This window comes from Lichenostomus cassidix, chromosome 15 (assembly GCF_008360975.1).
Source record: "Lichenostomus cassidix isolate B80296 chromosome 15, HeHo_3.0, whole genome shotgun sequence".
NCBI classification, from domain to species: domain Eukaryota; kingdom Metazoa; phylum Chordata; class Aves; order Passeriformes; family Meliphagidae; genus Lichenostomus; species Lichenostomus cassidix.
The window spans coordinates 10044948-10067952 of NC_139496.1; the positions used below are offsets into that span (position 1 = coordinate 10044948).

The window sequence follows — 23005 nt, forward strand, 5'->3', positions numbered from 1 at the left end:
TTGCACTGACCACCTTTTGAGGCCTTCAGCTTGTATTTGCTGATTTATGTGCCCAGAGGGATTCCCTGTGGAGAAGAGCAATGGCACCCTGGTGGGCTGGCCAGATGCCCACCCAGCTGCTCTCACCCCCCTCCTCAACAATGGGGGAGAAAATAAGGTTTAAAAGCTTGGGTTGAGACAAAGACAGGGGATTACATACTATTAGGGGAATTTGAAGTTAAAACTACGGCTGGTAAAGTAAAAGGCAAAGCTCAGACTGGCCATTGCCTGGGACTGGATTAAAAATGGGAATTTTTGTGGTGAGTGAGAGGATAGAGCTGTGAGGATGGATATTGCCCACTCTGGTGGGGCTGTGATGGTGCTGCTTCCATAATTGTGTGAGGATGCTTTTCTGGGGCTGATCTCATCAGTGGAGCTGTGAAGGGTGTGTGGTGAGTGAATATTTTAATGACCATTATTAAATATACATTTTGCTGAGGCAAGGTGTGGAATCTACTTGCTGCAGGTGCCCAGGCACTGTCAGGGGGCTGAGGGACCCTCTGGGGTGAGGCTGAGGCTGCCCAGGATGGACACAGTTAGTACCACCCCAGCCCCTCTGCAGGGGGTCAGAGCCTGTCATCCACTGCCTCTGGAAATATGAACTCAGGAAAGCACAAAACACCTTCCGGCAGTGACAGCTGAGGTAAAAAGTGTGACAAACAGCCCTGTGAACACCATGGCTGAAGGAGGAGAGCATCTGGCTAAGCCTTCTTCAGAGACCTTCTTCCCACTTCTCCCCAGGGCAGCACAGGACATTGGGGCTGGAAGTGCTGGTGAGAGCCAGCACTGCCTCCATCCCTGCCAAATGATGGGGTGGGGCTCCTCTCCTGCCTCATCCCTCACTCTGCTACGGTCCAGGTGTGGAGGATTTAAGGCTGATGAACCTTTCCTTCAGCAGGAACAGGCTGGCACAGGCCAGCTCCATTGGGTGGGGAGCCTTACACTGACAACAGAGCAGGGGGTCAAAACAGGACACAAAAGAGCATTATTTTTGCACAAAATGGATCTGTCAAGAAAAAAAGAAATCCGAGATCTAAAGGATCTCGATCCAAAGGATTGCCAAAGCAAGGAGACTGAGCAATGGAGCAAAGGCATTATTATGACTCTTTTATAAGCATCAGGCTGGGAACACAGTAGTGGTGGGGAAAGCCCTATGGTTGCAGCATTAAACCTATTCTGAGAGGATTCTGTGAGACAAAGGGCAGCAGTGACAGCTTATGCTAAGCTCTGCACTACTTCCACAGTTTTGACACTTTGGAAATATGAGAATACAAGCCTTTACTGGTTGCACAAAAGTGAGAAATTTTTGCTGCAAATGTGGTCCCTTTCCCTTCTGTAGGACAAGTGGGAAATACATAGTGTGTCCTTTGATCTCACTCTCCTTTACCTGAGTTTTACAATAAAAAACCCAAGAATGTGTTTTCTCTCAACAAGGCCTAGTTGTGCAGTGGCTGCTGTGGGTGGCAATGGGTTAATGCCCATCAGCTCTGATGCCTCACACCTGAGAGGCAGAGGCCCAGCTGGCTGGAAGAGAGAGCAGGGAGCATCTGGGGCTTTGTATTTTGGGGTGGGGTGGGCTAGCAGCTGCTCCTTGAGGTGGAGTTCAGAGATGTTTAGTTCCCTGGTAGAAACATCTACAAACCTTGGCTCTTCTTAGTGCTGGACCTGGAGTGCCTGTTTTTGGGAGGTAAAGTGTTTGCATTATTTGACTTTGGTTGCTTCCTCTATTTCTTGTGGCTGGAGGACTGTAAGTGTGGCTGGAGATGGACGAAAGCTACTGCTGCTTTTTTATTTTCCAGTGTCCTTGAAAAGTCCTTTTAACAAAGATAGTGGACTTTTGCTGCATCACGAAGCAAAGTGTGAAAAAATAGATAGCCATGGTTTTCCTGGCAATACAGTTGTTCTTTTTTTCCCTTTCTGTAAGGTTAGGTGATATATCAGAACCAGTTTTCTAGGCAAACATCTGAATGCTTTTGAAAAGAGCATAGGGGGATGAATGCAAAATGGTGGTTTTCATCTTCTCTTTTAGTAAGCACTCAGATAAGTGTCTGATTGAGGCCAAAGCCCATTAGCTTGGGCTACATCAAATTTACAGGATTAGGAACTGCTGTTTAGAACAGAAGCAAGGGCAGTTGGGTGCCATATGGGGGCAACTCTACCTGGATGTAACATCTCCAGGTCCATTGTTTGAATGAAAGAAAGAGCTTCATAAGTGGCTGTGGGCTGTGCATGTTTTAGGAGGTGCTTAAACATGAGCCTCCTTTTTTTTTTTTTGTTTTTTTTTTGGTTTTTTTTTTTTTTTGGTGGTTTATTCTTGACCAAGCATTTGGCTCTTGTGGAAAACAGAGTGTGTGGAAAAATGAGTCAGCCAGCTTCCTGTGGGAGGGACTGCCAGAGGCACGATGCTTTGAATGCTGCAATAAATTAACACTGGAGATAATTCAGAGGACAAAGTGTGCCTGGAGGACACGCCATGCTAAGTAGTGCACGAAGTGGCTCTTGCTCTCAGCGTGCAAATCTTGCTTTGCAGAAGAAGTGTGGGAGATGAGACAGCTCTGCACAGTGTCTGTTGTGGGGCTCTGCACAGAGAGCTGAACATGGGCTTGTTGGCAGCCGTTTGGCTCCTGCGTGGTGAGAAGGAATAGGGTAATAACATGGAACACCAGCAGGCTCTTCTAGTTCTGTGGGCACGCTGCACATCACCTGGGGTGAAGCATTTGTTACCTGTTTGCACATGGAAGCAGAAAGGCTGTAATGATCGAGTCTGGTGGAGCTGAGAGGATCCACCACGTTAATTCAGCGCAGTGCAGCTTGGGCCTTGTTGCAAGGGGGTCTGGTACCTTCAGGTTAAAATGTCTGCCATTCCCCTCCTGCCTGTGTGAGACTGCAGTGCCTGAAGTTTTGTCTTGGACTAACAGAGGTAATGGTACGCTTCAAAAGCTGGATGGTTCATGTTTTGCATCAGTTAAGTTCTGTGGTCTGCTCTCCTAGATAACTTCTAATGCATTTCTAATAGTTAATTTCCACTAATAAGTTTTTTTCCCCTGAAAAAGGCCTATTTTATCTTGATGGACCATTTTGGCCATTACCTTTGATGTGGATTTTTAATCCAGATTTGCTTGAGCTCAGTCTGACTTTTCTACATGAGCTAAAGGCTGAAAAATATTTCTTCCAGTCAGTTTCTAGCGAGCCAAAAGTGTGGGTCAGATGAGAGGATAATGAAATACAAAATACCTGACTAGTCCGGAAATAACTGAACTGGAAACATGAAGACTTAACCTGGTCATTATAACCTTTTGCAAAATTAAGAAGAAGGTTACAATGGTGGAGACAAAGAAATGTAACATTCCCTCCTGCTCTGAGAGGCTTGGCTGTCTTTTCATGGTAGCCTGAAGGCAGGATAGCCTATCTCCATTCCTGAATTAATTTTTTTTATTAAATCGTTTTAGTCTAAGAATTTAAACCTGGAGGTGTTCAAACGCGAATGGTTGTGCCTGGAAGAAAGAGACAATAATTAAGCTTCTTGCAGTCTCTTACTCTGGCTTTAAGCATTCTCTCCCCTTTATTTCAAGGCAAATTAACTGAGTTCTACTGGGGATATCTAATATGTGATGGCAGACTAGCAGCTCTGTCTGCTCTTGAAATCTTCATGCCTACACCCTGTTAAGCTCACAATATTCTGTTTTAGGATTTATTAGTACAAGATAGATACAAGCCAAAAGTTTTCCAGAATGTGTAGACCTGATGCTCAGACCTGCAGTTACAAACATGTCTGAGTGCATGAAAATACTGCTGTCCATTCCCATATATGTGAAATGAGTGAGTGCCAAAAATGATGGGGCAAAATTCAAGGAGTTGGTTTAAAATATACTAAACTCTCCCAGGAAGCTTTCAGATAGGATGAGAAAAAACATTTTCTCAGCTATATATTTAAACTTTACGGTAGATCAACCTAGAGATGTTTTATTAGCTTTTAAATCCATGCAGAGTTTGATTCCAAATAACTTCTATCAGGCTGTTTCTCAAAAATAGTGCTCATGTGTGTTTGCTCATTTCCTTTAAAACTTGATAAATTTATTTCAAAAGTCAGAGGAAGAAGAGCTAAGAAGTGGTTTTTTTGGAGCTTGACTTGACTAAAGCAAGATGTGGAAATGTTTAGTGCAGAAGGCTGATTTCTCATAGCCAATGCAGTAGAACTTGTTGCTGGTTTTCTGTGGAAAAATAAGGAAACCCAAAACCTATAGTGAATATTGGCCAGGATGAAAGATACAGCTCCAAAGTTTTCCATTAAAGCTTCCTCTTCACTAAATGTTTTAACCACTGATAGATGCAATAGGGTCATAAATGGAAGGTGAATGCCATAAAAATGAGCCAGTCCATCACAAAGTTTTGGAAAAAACCCAAACCATGAAACTCATATGGCAGCATGTCACATTCCAATGCTTAAATAAAAAGGTATAAAAGGATTGTTCTGGAGATGTTAAGTAACATTTTACTTGAAATTATTTCTTGGTCAGCTAGTACTTGATCTGTCCTTCTAAACACAAAAGAACTGTGCTGAATACCTGCAGACAAAAAGCTTCTAGAGAGATTTAACTTAGCAGTGCTTCTTCCTGTACTTTGGCAGCCTCCAGCTATATCTGAATTGTTCTCCCTCTTGGCAGCATGAAAAGACCTGTTTAGAGCATAAGGTCTTTGGAGCAGACTTTGAGCACAAGGCAGACCTTGCTCTTGGTGATTGCTGACAAAAGATAATTACAATGTGTTAGTCATAACATCTGAGCACTTTGATCTGCTCAAGCTGAATCTATACTTTATGCATTAACATGGGTAATAAGTACAGGAGCACTGTCTCCTTTCAGCCCAGCTTTGCCCTGTTCCCACCCAGGTCAAGCCTGTGACTCGGTGCAGCAGATGCTGGAACACAGCATGTTTACCTTTTGTGCAGTGCACAGATGTAAGCACTGAGGGGATTAAGTCTTTAATTCCCAGATCCTTGGGGCAGGGCTTGGCCTTCAGAGCAGTCTGCATCTCCACAGCTGCACATAGGGGTAAATATGTAATAGTAGCCTCCAGTGTGAGTCAGAGCCTAAATTCACAGCAGGTATACTCAAACCTGCAGATAAATCTTCCAAGCAATACCTGTAACCCAGCTTTTGGGAAGCTTCTGAGTACTTCTACAAGTGGCCTTATCTCATGCATGTGCCAGCCTGGCAGGTGAGGTGCTCCTCTGGAGAGACTGCATGGCTGTAGCTGTGGCCTGTGTCTGGATGAAGGGAGGGTCCAGAAATGTGGATCTCTCCTTGCAGCTTTGTCCTCCTACAATCTTGCTTTTAAAAAGCTCTTGCATGAATTTTATTAAAATAACAGCTTTTGGCAAACTCACTGGCATTTTGGTCCTACAAAAGTCCTACAAAAAACTGTGCTTGGAACTAAAAAATAAAGCAAGTAGATGTGGAGAGGAAACATATCTGAAAAACGAGGTGGGTGCAGCACATGCTGTGGGATGGTGTATAAAATATACTATACTCTGCCAAATCATACACATGCTGGGGAATCATTATCAGGGGCTGGAAAGAGCCCCTCTCTGGATGAGTTTGAGGCTTTAGTGTATCTGAGTATCACTAAAGGTAAAGTATGGATGGCCCTGTATGGGAGAAGACATCTCAGTCACAACCCCTTCATGTATTCAGCTATTCTTGTGATGGAAAAGAGGTGTAGTGCTGTCGGAGGAAGAAAAACCTGCTGTAGCAGCATCCCAGCAGCTGTGTTAAGAGTAACTGCCTGGGAGAGAGTCCACTTAAAGTGTTACAAAAACTGTGCTTGGCTGAGGGCAGCCAGTTTGGCACAAACATGTTTGACTTAGACTTGCACCTGCAGCCAAGGTTTTGCAAATCCAGGTCAGGTGTCATTCAATCGAGAGCCCTTTCCCCCACTGTCTAAGATGCTGCTTAGAGGGATAAGAGTCACTCAAGCTGTGTTTTTTTGGCACAGAGGCTCTTGCTTTCTGACAGCTGACTCCATGCAGACACAGCCAGCTCTCAGCAAGCCTCGGCTAAGCTGGAGCAGGTGCCAGGCAAGTTTGGGACTGACCCACAGATCTGGTGTGGGACTGCCTGCAAACCATCACCTGTAAGCACTGAACAAGATCGTAGACTGGGAAACACTGCACAGACAGAATTAGCAGCCTGTCCTGTGTCTGATGCTGAAAAAGGATCTTTTTTCTCTGGTGGCTGAAGGTTTCATGGCTGAGGCTTGGGTTGGTAAGAAGTAGCATCCTTGATAAACAGAGAAAAGGGGAGCATGCTTCCTCCTACACCAAAATTCCCCATTTCACCCTCAGTGATTTGTCTTGGAGGGGCAGAGTTTGTAAAGACCTACAGCTGCTCTTTAGGGAAAATACCGTTGCTTTTGGCTCTGGTGCTTTTACGCAGAAGTCAGTACCAATGACATGTACCCTATGCACGTGCCTTTTGGCCCTGCCAAGGGAACGGGAGATCAGCTGTAAAGTGCAACAAGAAAAGCACAACAAAAATGGTGTGGCAGTGGCTGTTTTTCAGCTTCAAAGACTCTCTGACAAGCTACTGTTGGGAATGTGCTTCATTTTCAAAGCCCTGTTTGAGTGTGCTCATACTTTACCTGTGGCAGCCTTCATTGCTTTCCAAGTATGTTCTTTTATCACTTTATCTTCAGCAGAGAGGGCTGCCTTGCCTGAGTGTGTGTGGATTCTCCTGCACTTGATCATGGCCTGATCTACTCTATTTCTTCTGCTATTACAGTAGGATTTTAAACTGGGATCTTCCCTAGCTCTGCTGCACATAAATGATTAACTTTCTCTTCCTCTTGCCGCCTGAAATCAAGAATAATGTGACCAGAGACAGAGGAGACTGTGGTATTCAGCTCTCAGCAGTTTTTATTACTCCTGCTGCTGTGGCTGAATTTCTCTATGTGCACAAGCCAGCGGTAGCAGTACTAAATCTCCCAGGCGCCTGCTGTGTGCTGGAGTGTCTAAAATGGTGCTGCTTAGAGCTTCTGCCAGTACACAGACATGTGAGTGAGTTAGGAGGACTTTTATCCTATCTGTGCTAAAAATCACCTGCCTTAAGCCACTGATCCCTTTTCCTCCTCCTTGCATGTGGTGAGGTGTGTGCTGGAGCTGGCAGATGGCTAGGGAGCTAACAGGTCCACACAAGCATGCAAAAAAATCAGGTTGCATCACTGCTAACCAGCTTGTGCCAGGACTTGGATTTTCTTCTGCCTGTCACTGCCCTGCCTACACTGGCTTCCCCATCACCCTTTGGCTTGGCTGTTTTGTGAACTACCTCCTGGAACAATGTTTTTTTCCTCTCCTCTCACAGCTCTCCTAGTTGATTAGTCCAAGAGATATCAGCCATGGCACAATGTTGAATTCATTTTTAGACACACTGCTGTGCCAGAGATTTGTTTGCTTAATTACAGAAAAACTATTATTTCTGCTGTAGTGTGTCTGGATTTGGTTTTGCTTCTAAGGCTGGAGCTGATTTCAGCCTGCTTTCCTTGGCTCTGCTTAAAGATACTTTTTGTTCTGTCGAATTAGAACAGATATCCTCAACCTGGAACATTATAAAGAACTGAACAGACTGAAGAAGGAACAAGTAGTTTAACCATGTCACTAGTGCAGCACAGGTAGGCTTTTACCACTTAGATCTCCAACTCTTAACTCTTGTACATAATGCAGTGCTGCTCAGCTCCATGCACTGGCACTCTCTGCATCTCCTGCGTGGGGACAGGTCTCATGTCAGTGCCACACATGGCAAAAGCTGGCTTTGGGTGCTCTGGGAGGCCACATGAGACAACCAACTTCTCCAGCAGACCCAGATATCACATGGACTAGAGACAAACTTCCTGCAAGTGGAGCATGTGTTGAAGCTCCTTGAGTTGATGCTTTGGTCATGTCTGCCTGAACAGTGGGGCATGAGGGTGCAGCCCAGAGCTGCTCATTCTGAGGCAGAAAGGCTCAGTAAAACCCATGTCACACAGTCAAGTCGTATCAAGTGATGACCTGAAACCCAGCTGGTTTTCAGAAATTAATAGGTTAAAGTGTAGCATAAATTCATTAAGCTCTTGCAGGGATTTGGAATTTCCCAGTGTGATCCCCACTGACAACAAGGGATGAAGAAGATAAAGATATTAGAACCCAGGTTTTCAGCACAAGCCTTCTCTCAAGTTCTGATTCAAAATACAAGCTTTATGTGTCAAGCTGTGAAACACCAAGTATATCCACGTCTCAAACTTATTTATTTGGAGGACAAGACTAATACTACCACTTAAAAAGCTCTCTGTTCATTTTCATCCTTATTCAAGTTTGCTGCAAGGGTCTAAGATTTAGTAGTGTTTATGACAGCAATTAAACATTACCAGGAAAGGAGAGTGCTTTGGCCAGGTCCCTTCACAGAGTCAGAATTTACACGAGGGTTATAAGGCTCATTGGGGCTAATCCCTGCTAGCATTATACATCATCTGACAGTTGCCAAGGAGACAAGGATAATCTGAGTGAAACAAGATATGTGAGAAGGGTATTTATGGACATTTGCCTAACGATGCTGGTGGAATGCACCAAGAAGTGATTATTTGAGTGCCTTTGAAGTACTGCCTCTTCTGTGATGAGTATGGAGGACTAGTACACATACGAAAAATGTCCCTGTGAAATTAAAGCAGCAGCAGCTTGGCCTTGATTTTTTCCATTTTATCCAGCAGTGGCCTCATCCAGTGCAGTGGGGAGGGGCAGACAAGGCTTTTGCAGTGCTGTGAGTTCCCTGTCCAGCCACCTGCACTCTGTGGCATCAGCAGAGTATACACAAGGATAAACAATGTAAAGAAGCCATTTCAGTCTGTGGTGCTGACAGAGGCTTAATGAAAACTGTCCATTCCATGTGCTTGAAATACACACAGGTGCCTCATGCAAAGGTCTCAGATGCCAAGGGGTGTGAGGGGAAGGTAGAGTGGAGGTGGTGGTGTACATATATTTATAGGCATTGGAGGTGTGTGTGCTTTGTCAATGGCTGTACAGACAGCTCATTCCTCCATGCCTGTCCCCAGGGTGAGCCCAGCTGCACCACAGACACCTGGCTCTGGGTGCTTGTGTCACATTCACTGAGCTGTGGGCAGGGTTAACATCACATCTTGGTATGTAGGTCTGGACAGGCACTTTGCTCAAGTATGTCACTTTCCCTGACCTGTGGTGGCCTATAACTCTGCTTAGGGAGATTAAAAGAAGCTGGAGAGTTAGTGTCTTCATTTGAACAAGTTCATGCTTGGAAAGGCTTCTGCACTGTCGGTTTCACACAGCAAAATATTTCCTTGGCAGGGTGTTCCCTGGCCATGAAAAGGGTCAGAACTTGGAGGAGGCCCATGTCTGGGGCCAGGAGCACTGAAGTTGTATGGTCTGGAGCTGTCCCACACTGAGCAAATCTTCCCTTCCTGTGCTGAGGTGAGGCAGTGACCTGCAATGAGGGAGAATGGCTGCCTGTCTCCTTCCCTCTCTCACAGTCTGATCTCCTTAGTCTCTGATACTGTCTCTTGATGTAGGATTAAAAAGGATGGGAAGACAGAAGGAATTTCCCAAGTTTTGAAAGCCTGATGCAAATAACTCCTGTGAAAGGAGGGAGCTGCTGAGAGGCAGCCTGCAGCTGATGGGCTGTGTCTCGTGATGCCAGAGTTAATCTGGGTAAGCAGAGATTAACTGAGCTGCTGGATTGGATAATGCCTGGACTGGTTTATTGCAGCTTCTGCTGATAAAGCAGCCCAAGACTAGGAGACCCCTCCTTGTCTGCAGCTCTGCAGGGTGAGGGCCTGTGCCCATGGCAGCAAGTGCCTCAGGCACAGGAAGGCCCCAGGAAGAGGTGGTATTAATGAAATCATCAATTTCACAAGCGTTTGCCTGGAGCTCTTAATGCTTTAAATATTTATTAGTCAGTCTTCACTAAGAGTCTGGTCTCTTGTGCTAAGGTGGAGAGGGAAATAAAGGCTAAGCAGCACAACATTTAGGGAGAATTTGTGCACAAAGTGAAGTACAACGTCCACTAAAGCCTAGGGAATAAATCTCTCTGGAATAGAGGTAAACCTACAGGAATAATTTGAGTTGGCAAATTCCTGTGCAACTTCATAGCCGATCAATAGATGTTATTTAGACAAATATCACACTCTTACATTCTACAATCTCTTTTGGACAAGCATGGTCATTCCAGGCTTTCTCATTTGGCTCCTTCTAAACATAAATCTGTTGAAAAGTATGACTCCCACAAAATCTGAGTCTGTTGAAGCATCTTGAATAGTGCCCTGTTTACATTTGTTTTCACCCTTTCATTACTTTATGTCCATGTAGAGTAAAAATGCAAGTCAGTTCCAAAGCCCTTGAGATCACTTATTCGTTGTGAGTATTCCCTCAGGCTTCTCTGCCTCATTCTTTAGTATTCAGAAAATAGCAAGAAGACTTGACCTGATGTTAGTCAAACTCTTGCCTGCATAAAAGGGAACCCTCAGAAGGTCTCTTTCAGACTTAACTTTGCCTAGTTCTTCTCACAGCAGTGCAAAAATTGGCCAGCCTTGCCTGACTGGTGGCTACTTGGCCACTTCCCAAAAGTTTCCTTTGATGGAGACCTTGTAGAATCTCTGGGCCATGTCCTATACTCAGCCAAATTTACAGCTTTTTGGGTTTTTTTAATGTCAGTCTAATTCTTATCCTGCGACTTATACACATTGCCCTTTATGTAAGGGACATGGAGAATAAGGTTTATACTCTGTCAAGGAGTAATATCTGACTACCGGCTTTACCCTGTCATGCTGTCAGTGTGGGACACAGATCACTAAATTCAACACCTTATAAACAAACAAAGCCTTAAGGTTTGTACCTGTCTTATGGTCCTGGTGTAAGTGACAAAACTGCTGGTCTGTACCTGAGTTGTGGAAGACTTCAGTTTTCCTGGACCCGAGCTCATAGACAGCAAAATACAATGGTGCTTTGTTCAACAAGTAACCAGGAACAGCTCAGGCTAAATAGTTGCCAAATGGAACAGCTTTCTAAGAGCACCCCTGTCACTATAAAACTGTGCCAAGTCTGGAAGTGGATTCAGGAACAGACTTTTAAGGATGTAGAGAACAAAGCAATCATGAAGTTAAATTTTTATTATCTTGGTGCACTGAAGTGGGGGGCCAAGGTATATCCAAAGAAACTGAAGGATTCCATTTAAAGGGCAAATCCAGTGAGCTGGATGCTTTAGTTACACAAACATCCCCAGATCTTGTAACAGTTCTGTGAGAGCTCTACATCTATGACACATCTGCATTACTGTGCTAATCTTGGTAGAGTCATAACCCACTTGAAATTATCCAAGCAGTTCTTCTTTTTAAAAATGTTCTTTCCATGCTTCACCATTAGAACCTTCCAGGGAAGAATAGTTAAGAGAAGGTGAGAACAGTTATTGGAATTGTTCCCAACATTTCTGACCTCAGCAGTTCCAGCTCAAACACTAACAGGGATGGAAATCTGTTGCAGATCTCAGCACCTACAGAACTGAGTCTCTGCAGAAGGATACCTACTGAGGTTGTTAGCCCAGCCCATATCACCTCCAAATTAAATGCTCTCATGGACTGTTTGTGAGCAGCCTTTTATTCCAACTGCTCTGACATGCAGGTCCCTTGGCTTATGTCCTCATCTGTCAGTTGTTCCTGTTGTATCTCTGTCTCTGGATGGTGTTATGTCCCCATGTGAGGTTACATTTCCCAGCCCTGTGGTGGTGCTGCCAAGCATGAGCCAGCTCTGTATTGCATTTTGACCACTGGAAGTCAACAAGAGTCTTGCTGCTCCTGTATCTGTGCTCAAAATAAACTGGGTTTTGCTAAATGCCATTCTAAACAAAATGTTGGTTAAGCTCTAGGCTGTATTGCAAGAGGCCTTTGATTTCATGGATAATCAGAGCACCCAATACAGTTGGCAAAACCCCCTAAGTGTAGAACAGATTTCCCTCTTGAACTATTGTCTACTAAATTGCATTTAGAAAAAGCAATCCTACTTGAAAAAAGAAGGAATTTAAAGACTTTCATTATAAGGTGTGCAAACTTTATAACCCAGAATGGGTCTTTAAAGATCAAATGTTTTTAATTGTTTTTTTTTCTTAGTAGATATTTGCAAAGCCTTCAATCATGTTTGTCTCTGGTTCTAGCTAGTAATGCAGTGGCTGACTACAAACACCTTCTGTGTCCTACTTTCTAGAATCTCCTGGAGGAAGTGTTTACAGCAAGTGTGAATAAGCAGAAATATTTTGAAAAAAATTCTTCCCATGTTTTCCTGCCTCTGAGCTACTGCATAATAAAACAATTCCAATAAACATAACAACCTGGACCTAAACAGAATAGCCACTTGAAATTTTTAGTGCAGTCCAAGAGCGGAGGAAAGCACTCATTCAGAATTTTATCTCCTTACTCCGGGACAAGTTCAGCTTCAGTTTTATGTTGGATTCTGGCTTTCAGATATTCACAGCTCAGTGATGCTGCTGATGTCTCAAGGCAGAGAAGCCTTGAACGAACTTTTGAAATCTCTTCTAGGACCACTTGCTGGAGGAGAAAGCTGGGCTTGGCTGAAGTGCAGGGAAGAACAGTGTATGGCTGACTACCAGGGGCTTCACACCTACATGTGTTTGTCCTAGAGACTGCTCTGGACACTCAGTCCTGCAGATATGCTGCCCAGGGAAAGGGGGTGGTGGTGGGACAGGAGGTGTGGCTCTGTGATGTCTCCCCGGGCAGCCTCTGCTGCTCCATCCAGGCACCACAAGCCTCTGAGGGTGTGAGTTGAGCTGTGCACAGCCCGGAGGCTCAGTGGCTGAGGCAGACAATCATTTCTCTGGTGCCATGCCCCGAGCTGGACTCCCGGGAGATGCCCCGTGCCAAGCCCTGACCGGGTCACCCAGTGTGGGCTCACTGACCTGCTCACAAGGGGCTCTTTTCACTCAAGCTATAAAATGTTTACCTGTCCCCCCGCAGGTGGGTGGTTCAGACAACAGGCTGCCTTGGGCTGGGACAGCTCCAGCGCGATTTTGGGGGGGAAACTGCCGTGAGCAGAGGAGGAAAGGTGGGGAGGGGCCCGCGGAGGATGCAGAGGCGACGCGGGGACATGTCCTGGCAGCGAGCCGAGCCCACGGGGGTGGCAGACGGGCCGCGGCCACCGCCCGCCCGCCTCGGACGTCACAAGTGCGTCTCCCTGCGTGTCCCTGACTGTCGTGGCATTACAAGCAGAGAAATCACACCCGGTTGCCACAGCAACATCACCAGCTGGGACGTGCAGTGCTGTCATCCAGCAACCAGTGAGGGGTCCCCGGGGATGGCGGGGATGCTCTGCTGCCTCAGAGGAGGATGAGGGTCCCACTCAACCCCTGGGACCCAAGGATATAATCTTTTTGCCCAGGAGCAGCAATTTGTGTAGTTCCACTGCCTTAACAGCACCATATTTAATTTTTTTTTTTAACCTTGATAGTAGTTAAATCTTTTTCCTAGGGAGGGCTTTGCTATTCATTAGCCCCTGTTTTATTCCATGTACAGCTTTCATAGAAGCGTGAAATATTAAGGGATTGGAATAGACCTTACAGGTCATCTAGTGCCAACTCCCGCTGCCATAGGCAGGGAATCCTCTCACTAGATCAGGTTGTTCCAAGCCCTGTCCAAACTGGGTTTGAACATTGCCAGGGTTGGGGCAGCTGCAACCTGCTCCAGTGTCTCAGCAGCCTTGCAGTAGAGAATTTCTTTCTAATATGTAACCTAAATTTCCCTTCTTTCAATTTGTTCCCATTCCCCCTTGTCCTATCACTACAGCCCATTCCCTTTCTGCCCATTCACCAGCACTTAAACCAAAGGGCTCAAGGCTAAAAACCTGTCATGAAATGAGTGTGTGCAAAATCCTTGGGCAAATTCTGTAGGGGTGCGTCCTTCTCATGTTTGCTGAAGTTACTTCTTTAGCACTTCCTGTATTTATTCCTTGATGTCTGGATGGCCCTGTTCCTGTTGGGTCCCAAAGCTCTGTGTGTCCTAAAATGGGGTTAATGGGTGCTGCAGGCTTGGACTGACTCTCAGCAGGGGGTTGAGCCTTTCTCCTTGTTCTCCCAGAGCGATGGTGGATAAATGCCATTCAGTAGTGACCTCAAGATGTTTCTTCATTACCTTCTGGGGCACTGAATCATTTCATTGAAGGACTTTGCAGGCGAGAACACGCAGCTGCAGTCACGTCCTATATTTACAGCTTTAGCATGGAAAGCCTCAGCACTCCAGGCCTGATGTGGCATGAAGCTGAATTATTAACAAGTGCTCTCTGCTAGAGGAGAAGCAACTGGAGAGAAGGAGCCTTTCTCATCAGTATTCTCTGGGTGATCAGGGATCTGGCTATGTGGCGTGAGGATCTGCTGATGCTCCAGAGGGGTGGGGAGCTGGGGAATGAGGTTACTGGGAGGTTTGCTGCTTCAGTGTTTGGCTCTATCTGGTGCTGGTGTCTGTCTGCTCTCACCTCAGTACGTGTGACACAAGTGAGCCTTATGCCAGGCACAAAGCAATGCTGGAAGGGCTCTCTGCCTTCCCCCAAGGAATGAGTAGCCCCACCTAAGCTACTATGACAAGCAGGTACTTCAGCCCCTTCAACAGGAGCAGTGCTGCCTTTCTCTTGCAATCTCCCCCCTCCATTGAATCTGGACTGCTCAGTGGTGATGCAGATGAAGATTTGCTATGCAGGGCTCTGTGCTACTGAGGAGTTCAGTGTGGAGTTCCCTGTAATAAGCTACTCACTGAACAGGTCCAGTAAATACTTTGAAGAGCAAAAACTGGTGAGTTTTTATGAAAAAGAATTCGGTGTAGTGGCTGATCTACACCTTGAAATGTAGGGGTAGTCGAAGCAACTCTTCTTTAGCCCAGGTCCACTCAGGATCTTTGTCTGGTTGAAAATAAACCCCCTGAAGTAGGACTCAAACTCAGCCTGACTTGCCTCTCTGATAAGTACGGAGCTGCCTATAGACCCTGCTAGGCTATCAGAGACAACAAACAAGAAACATTAGGAGGCTTGCATGAAGGACTAAGGACCCATACAAATAAAATAAGGAATTAAAGACATAATTCATAGTGTAATTGCTACAGATCTCTGGCATGGCAAAAGCAGTGCATCTTACCCAGCACACTTGTTGCAGTAACTTTTTTTTTTCCAGTGAACAATCTGAATTTTGTAAAACCAACATTGTTGCTATGCTGATAGACCCAGCAACCAACCATTCAGAAAAATCTCTTCAAATCAATAATTGACAACAGACCTGTCTCTCTTGTGTGTTCTTGACTATAAAAGGATGCATTTAAAATAGAAGCAATTCAGAAAGGAGAATACAGTATGGTCAGCTTGTTCTTAAATAAAAACCTGTTTTTTCAAATCAAAGCCAGGTAGTGCCTGCCACTTCTCTAACATGCTGCATGTTAGAACATGAAGTGAGAAACAGAACTCCTTCAATTGAAGTATTACTGAAAGGAGGGTTTTGTGGTTAGTAAATAAAACCTCCTTTGGAGAATTGTGGGCTGGCTGTTCCTGTTCTTGCTGTACCAGAGGGATTGAGTGAAACACCTCATTCTTTGTAGCAGCATGCTGGCTCTAGATGCTGAGTGAATATAAGGAGTTGGTGATTGAGGGCCCCTCTGAGGGATGCCACAGCAGCCCAGCGCTCCTCTCTAAACACAAGGAGCTATTTCAGCAGTGCAAGATGACACTCCTTCCCTGCCCCTGGAAACTAATTTGCATTGCAGCAACTACCTGAGCCTGACATAGTGAAATCGCTCCCCTGTGCTCCATGTAGCATAAAAGAAGCCCAGCTGAACTGGGAAGGATGAGCCTTGCCCAAGCTACACGCAGCAAACAGCTCCAGGAGCCAGAGCTGGGGAGCAGGAAATGTGTGGGAAAGCCATCTGGTGAAGGCACTCAGAAACAGCGTGAAAGTCTTTTTTCATTCACTTCCTGACAAAGTAGTAATATGTTGCCTCATTATAGGAAGAGGATGGCTTGTTATTATTATTTGCATTAGTAACTCCTAGCAGCCCAAAGGTGGGGACAGGACTCTTGCTGTGTTACCTGCTGTGGGCACATGTAAGAGAAGACCTTTCCCTATACACACACCCCCATAAAAGGACAGAAAGCATGGGATTGTGGTTTTTGTGTTTTTTCTTTTTTCTTTTTCTTTTTTTATCCAAGTGGGGAACTGAAACAGATGGGAGAGACTGAAGGAGCTGGAAACAGAACATGTAATAATTCCCAAGCCTCGACTTTCTCAGCAGAACTGTTCTTTGACTCCTATACTTTATCTCTGAGAAGTTCTTGTGCAGGGTTTGTACCCTGGCACTGCTCATGAGGAGCTCTACAGTTCTTCTTGGTAAACTTGGCATTTAGCTTAGTGTGGACACACTGCTGAGAGCTCCTGCACCCTCTGCTGTGCTGAGGCAGGGGGAGGGAAATCAAAGCAATGAGCAGAAGGGATTTTAATCATCACTTATCAAATTTAAAAATAAAGTTACTGAGGAGGTCTTAAACTTGCTCTTTGGCATTTCAATCATGTCTTTCACTATGTGCTCCCAGTCCAGCCAACCAAATTTTCCCCATAGTTTAATGCTGTTCTAACTTCAGGCAGTATCTTTGTTCTGCTAAAAGCAGAGAACCAAAGGCTGTATTTCAAGAGGAGGCAAAGTTCCTTATAGCCTACTTACTATTATTAGATATTTAAAGTTCTCCTATATCACCACCTCATCAGAAGACCTCAAACCATTTAAAAGACCTTATTTTAGCCTCTTGGTGACAGAGGCAAGAGGCTAATATTTAGATACTGGAACAGACTTAAAATTCAGATCCTTGGCTTTTCTTTATCAGTCTTTGCTAGAATTAACAATGGATTTTTTCAGTTCCATGCATTACTTGCAAGACAGAGCTTTCCAGGTCCCCTTGCTGTCCTTGTGGGGGTGTGTGTGCTGGGCTGGTTGGCATTTGTGCCAGGTTTAGACAAAGTACGTGCTTGCATTGGCTTTTCATCTCTGGGGAAGGCAGGGTTAAAAAAATGTCCTAAAGCCTAATTAGTTGGTGAAAGAATGGCAGCAGCAGCAGGAAGGAGGAGGGGCAGGATGAAGGAGATGGTGCTGCCCTGCTTTGAGGTAAAAGAAGCTGAAGCCCAGGGACTCCAGAAAGAACAAACAGGACCATGTGGGCTGGCAGCTCCTGAGGCTGAGACTGTCATTCGACACACAGAGCCTGGTGCCAAGGGAATACCTTCTCCAGGAGAGAGATGATCAAGTGTTGTTAAATGGGGCCACGAGGTGCTAATTGCTAAAAACTGTAGAAATTCAAATTTAAAGAGCCAGTACCTACTAGTGTAGAATGACTCTACCAGAGACCAGCCTGTCTTTCTGTCCTGTGAGTGAAGCAGGATATAGAGCATTGGATGGGGCAGACTTGAGGCTGTGAATAAAGCTTTCATCACCTTATCCCAGACTTCTCATAACCCTCTGCTCCCAAACAACCCACAGTGACACAAAAGGCAGGTGCAAAATGCAGAACCAGGAACACAAGGAAGATACCAGCAACACCTTAAAGGTCACAGAAGCTGTAACAGCACCTATTTGTAGGACTTTTCCTCTCTCAGTGCTCAGTTCATGATCCCAGGCAAGACTCCAGCCTATGGCAATAAGGCTGTGGGCAAGCACATCCCAACAGCTCTATTTGTCCTTTTCATTAATTGGAAGACTAAGTTGTAACAGGAGCCAGAACTACCTGGGTGCAGGCTTTAGGCAGTGCCACTGCTTCAGGGATTACATGTGTAACCTCTTCACAATAAGATACCAGACTCGTGAGACTGCAAATGCACTCTGGAGCAGCAAATGCGGAATACTAAGCAGCCAGGAAGTGCTAATATAATGCTGGGACTTTAGAAAGCCTCAACTAAAGCCTTGAGAATGACAACAGATCATTCCTTGCTCTCTTTCAATTTGTCCAGATTTTCCTGACTGTAGGAAGACTGTTTATACCCTCACTATACCCAGTGCTATATTTGAGTTACTGGCAAGTTCTGGCCAGGTGACAAACTCAGTGAGCACTGAGTCATGCCTCAGCAAACATCAGCTCTGTCTCTATCAGAGCTCATCTGCATTGGAGAAAACTGTCCTCCAAGCTGGGAGCAGGGCTGGGCTGAAATGGGAAGGGCAGCACCAAGACTCAGCTTTTTTGAATGTGGCAGTTCTGAAATGGGTCAATGAAGACCATTTCTGGCACTAACAGGGAGTTAAGGAAACAAAACCCATGCTTGGACACCATACTCTGGTACACTTAACTTGGTGGTTCCTCTGACAAGGCTTTGCTGAGTGCCTCTCTGAGCATCTGGCTGTGAGGCTCCTGTAGCACAAGTGTCATGTGAGGATAATCCCATGTGGTTTAAAGCCCAAAACAAGCTGTCTGGTTTGCCTCTCCTACCTTCTAGTCTGTTCTTCCAGTTTATGCTTATGCTGGGACCATAACAAATCTTACATTCTCCAGCCAGTAACAGAAATCGTACATACACAGAAAATTATTGAATCACCAGATCTGAGGGGAGCCAAGTTCTTAGCCCTGGATAAGAAACCTGACACAACACAGGGCTTGTGTAATCTTGGGTGAAATCTCTCATCCATGGTGTATGTGGAATATGTTCTGTCCAGAGACAAGGTGAAAGACCTGTAGCCCACTTGAGACATATTGTTTTAAAAACAGGGATAAACTTAGCAATGTTCCTGAGCTAAGGAAGATGAGGTATTTTTGTATTGTCTTTCTTTTTTTTTTAAGCCAGTTAAACAAATTGGACTAAGTGACTTTTTTAATCCTTGACAAGAAAATCTATAGTGGAATGAGGAATGATTTTCCCAAGTGTCAGTTCAGAGTGTCATACCCAAGACTTCTTCTCACCTCGAGGCACAGGACAACTACATATACAGATTGACTTAAGACCTGTTCACTTGGCCCATTTCAGAGTCTGCTAGTGCTAATGTTGTGATTGAGGTGTTGACCTTCTCATAAGCAAAATCCCCATGTCAGCCCCAGAGACTCAGCTCTGACAGAATCTAGTCTGAGAGATGTTCTTACAGCATGAGAAGGATCTCTTCAGCATGAATCTGTGTGTGTGTTTTTGTTCTATGCTATTTTGGGAATAAGCAGCTGATAACAAGCAAATGCGTTCGTTTGCTGGAGTAAGTGTGTTCTCAAGCATTAAAATTATGGTTTGTACTAACTGTCCAGTGGGGAGGAAAAAATCAAGGTTCTTAATTCCAGAAGACAGGTTAACTTCTGGGGGAAGGAGGCAGAAACTGTTAAGTCTTTTGCTGTCAGAAAGAAACTCATGCTGCAAGTATCCAGTCAATTAGGCTGATTTATAGCAGCCTCACAATAAATCCTCTTTCATTCAGAGGCAAGTTAAACTCTTTGATGAAACATGCCATTCCAAGGAATTTCAGTAGGTTCTCACACATCTAACCATGGCAAAGTTATCTGTAGTGACACACTGTCTGAGAACGACAGGGTATGTTCAATTCTACAACATTACAACCAATGTGGCTCAAAAAAGGGAGGCCTGCAAAAAGCCTTTTACCCCACAGTTGCAGATTAGCCTTTTTCTTGCATGCTACATTTGTTCAGCCTATTAGTGAATTAGAAACAGATTCCTAAATCAGTTCTAGATAAAAAACAGTTGAGAGAGATGACTATGCACTAAATGACCACTGAACCCAGAAACACAACTGTTTTGCCAAAGAAATGCATCACTCCTTAGAGGTGTAAAATCAAGTTAAAGGCAGCATGCCATATTGGGGCACCTGTGTAATATGATCAGAGGCAGAACCGTTTGTTTTCCTGGAAGCGGGAGCTTTCCCACTCCTTTGTCCCCGAGGTGGATGATAGCAGAGCTGTGACCCTGTCCCATGCCCAGCTGTGCCACCCAGCTGACTCACCCTGCTGAGCTGGTCCAGGAGTCTTTGGTTCTGCTCGGAGAGTTCCTGGACAGCGCGCGTCTTCTCCCGGTCAGCTTCGCGCAGGTGGACCTGCTGCTTCTCCAGCTCGTCCTGCAGCTGTTTCACGTCGCTCTCCAGTTCAGACACCCTTCCTTCCCACTCTCCTTCCTTGTTCTCAAATCGCCGCCGCAATTCGTGTTTCTCTTGTTCCAGGTGCTAAATGGATGGGGGAGAAGAGGTTAGGAAGGGAGGGGAAAAAAGTGAATGTTGTCTACTTTTCCTCATCTGTGCTTAGGGATGAAACCTTGAGCAGGAAAGAGAATGGTGCTAGAGCATGGCAATGCCATGGAGATGGCAGTCCCACATCAGGGCAGGTCACTGGCACTAAAGCCATTTTCCATTTCCAGCAATTGGCTTGTCCTTGGCCATTGGAGTTCAGGACATTGAATTTTTACTGAAGTAACTGCCAAAAGAGTAAAGTAGGCTGCATGTCAATAGGCAGAATATATAGGTCAGACAGAGTAATTGATTTAGCAGAGCCCAGCTTAACTCCAAAGCAGTATTTCAGTGGCCAGTGGCATAATTCTTTTAAAATTGCCTTTATTGTCAAAATACACAAACTGTACCCTTACTGTTGGTGAGGAATGTAGATGAGGCATCCTTGTTGTCATATGGGTCTCATGAACAACAGTTGAATCATCTATCCATTTGCTCCTTCTATTCCTGACCTAATTAGTTGTCTGAGAGTTTGATAGTGCACAGTAACTCCATTGTTTGATGCAGTCCGCTCTGGAATGGCAATGGATGCAATGAACTGGTTGCTATAGACATCATGTACGTGCATGTTCTGGGTTCAGGTTTCTTAGAAACCACTCTGAGTTCTGGGGACTCTGCTCTGCTTTGGATTGGCTGGAAAATGAGGGACAGCACAAATCTGGTGAAACTTTTGCACGTTTTACAGGCTCAGTTAAATGAGGACTTGACTGAAACAGCGCTGCAAATCAGGTCAAAGCAGATTTATGTTGTGCCCATTTGAAAGAATCTCTGCTCCAAAACTCTGAGCTTGAATTTTCCCTGGTGACTGAAGCCACACATTTACTTTCAGAACAGTCACAGATTGGGGACATGGGCACATCCCAGGATTAGCAGGGAAACCTGAAAAGCGGGAGTCCTCTCCTTGTTGGTTGTCCTCTGATCCTCAGAATAATCTCCTCCTACTCTCTATCAGATTCACCAGTCTTTCAGGAATGTGTCTTAGAAAAGAACAGAAACCCACTGGGCCAAACACTGGTAGCACTTGCCTATTTCTCCCAGGGTATTGTTCCCTGGTGAACAATTCCCATGGCACTTCTGATAGGAGGGAAAAATAAACCTGCTAGGTGGAAAAGAAAATTGCACTGCATTTCTGTGAAGTGGCTTTTTATTGCTTGTTAAAAACACAGGCTGTGAGGGGGCTGTTTCCCCTGGGTGCCTATTGCTGATGACACACAGCCTCCCTGGCAGGGTCCCTGTCACCTTCCTGAGCAGGTCTGAATGTCAAAACCCTCCAGTACCCCTCCAGCCCATTGGCCTGTGTATTGGTAATCTTCCACCTTTTTTGCTCTGCCATGCAGATGCCATGTTTTCTCTTTCTTCATCTGATCCCCAAATACTTTCCTATGCTCCTTCCAGCTCAGTGTAGTAGCATGTTGCTTGTGCCCTCCCAAATATTTCTGCAAATTCCAGACTTTCATGAAAAACCCTTAATAATGAGGGGAGGTTGATAAAAAACAGAGGCCCATAGCAGGGGATTTCCCTGAGTTTCAGACACTAAAAGAGTGAACATCCTTGCAAACGAGAGCTAAGCAGTAATATAAATATTTTAATGCAATAGGTAGGCATGAGATCCCAGCACCTGGCCCATGACAACCACTGCAAAGAAATCTTGTTTGTAGTCCAAGTGTGGCTGGAGCAGCCACAATTTCACTTTCAGCGGCACACTGAAAATTCTGTCTTTTATAGCTCTGCCTCTTTCACTGCTAGGCAACGTTTAGAAAGATCCAGGGCCTTCTCTAAATGGAAAATGGAACTTCAGCCTGCTGAGGAGCAGCACGGCAGCTGAAGTGCCCCAGACACCCAAATGTGATTTAGAAGCCACTGATAAGCCCTGCCAATCATTTAAAAAGCACTTTAGTCCTTCACTGCAAAAGAAAATCTCCACTACACACAGCCCAAATGAATGGCCATCACAAAGGCTGGAGTTAAAGGGAGGTGAAGAATATCAAGTTTATTCTGTTGTGACAGAGAAACCAGAGCAGTGCAGTGGGACACAGAGAGGCTGTTACAAAGAGGAGGATAATCCAGATGAGATGTGTTGACTGGTCCCTCCTGCCTCTGCCAGCAGCCATATCCCCTAGCCTGCCCTCACCCTAGCACCTGCAGGGCTGCAGATCTGGAAAGGGGATTTCTGCACGTAGTGCTGATAGGGCAAACTGTTGTCCTCAGTAGGGGAGTTTCTCGTTTTCTGAGTGTCTCTCCATTCACCAGCTGCTCATTGATTTTTACACAGAATTGCTTTCTAGAAGATGTTTTCTTCTGAAAACAGCTTCACTTAACTGAGCTGAGCTGGTCCTCATTTAAAGAGATGAAAGCAAGGAGGAGTTTCCCAGCTGATAAAGAAGGTTCATACTGTAAAATGCTTGGACACAGCAGGCTCCTCTGTGTCAGAGGAACAGCAGTATTAACTGTTTTAATCCCTTACATAGGATAAAACTGTCTAGGATCACATATCAGAATTTATTAGAGAACTTCAATTTCATGATTAGAAATGAATTTAAATTCAGGCTGTGAAGTGAAAGGTTTAACAGAGTAGGTGTATGGCAGGGATGCTGTACCTCAGTAATGAACCCACAAAACCAGAACATATTTAATCTCAAGGCAGAGCACCCAGTCAGCAGGCCAGTACCTTGGCTGTTGTGAGGCT

General features: G+C 45.1%; 1 protein-coding gene and 1 long non-coding RNA gene across 6 annotated transcripts in view; one reads left to right on the forward strand and one right to left on the reverse strand.

The window, feature by feature from the left end:
- BICDL1 (BICD family like cargo adaptor 1) overlaps window positions 1-23005 on the reverse strand; it is a 66096-nt gene that overhangs the window by 24636 nt on the left and 18455 nt on the right. For 4 of the 5 annotated variants that reach the window (XR_014855357.1, XM_085076101.1, XM_085076098.1 and 1 more), the window contains one exon: window positions 20044-20259. Coding sequence is in view for 4 of the 5 variants with exons in the window: in XM_085076101.1 (XP_084932227.1) it covers window positions 20044-20259 (216 nt within the window). In the remaining variant the exon portion in view is untranslated. Of the gene's footprint in view, window positions 1-20043; window positions 20260-20675; window positions 20923-23005 lie in introns of those variants that run through there. The other variant, XM_085076100.1, reaches the window with a different exon arrangement.
- Window positions 7935-13134, forward strand: LOC146430409 (uncharacterized). Its single transcript, XR_014855356.1, has 3 exons — window positions 7935-9508; window positions 9607-9745; window positions 12622-13134. It is a non-coding gene; the product is annotated as an uncharacterized LOC146430409 (long non-coding RNA).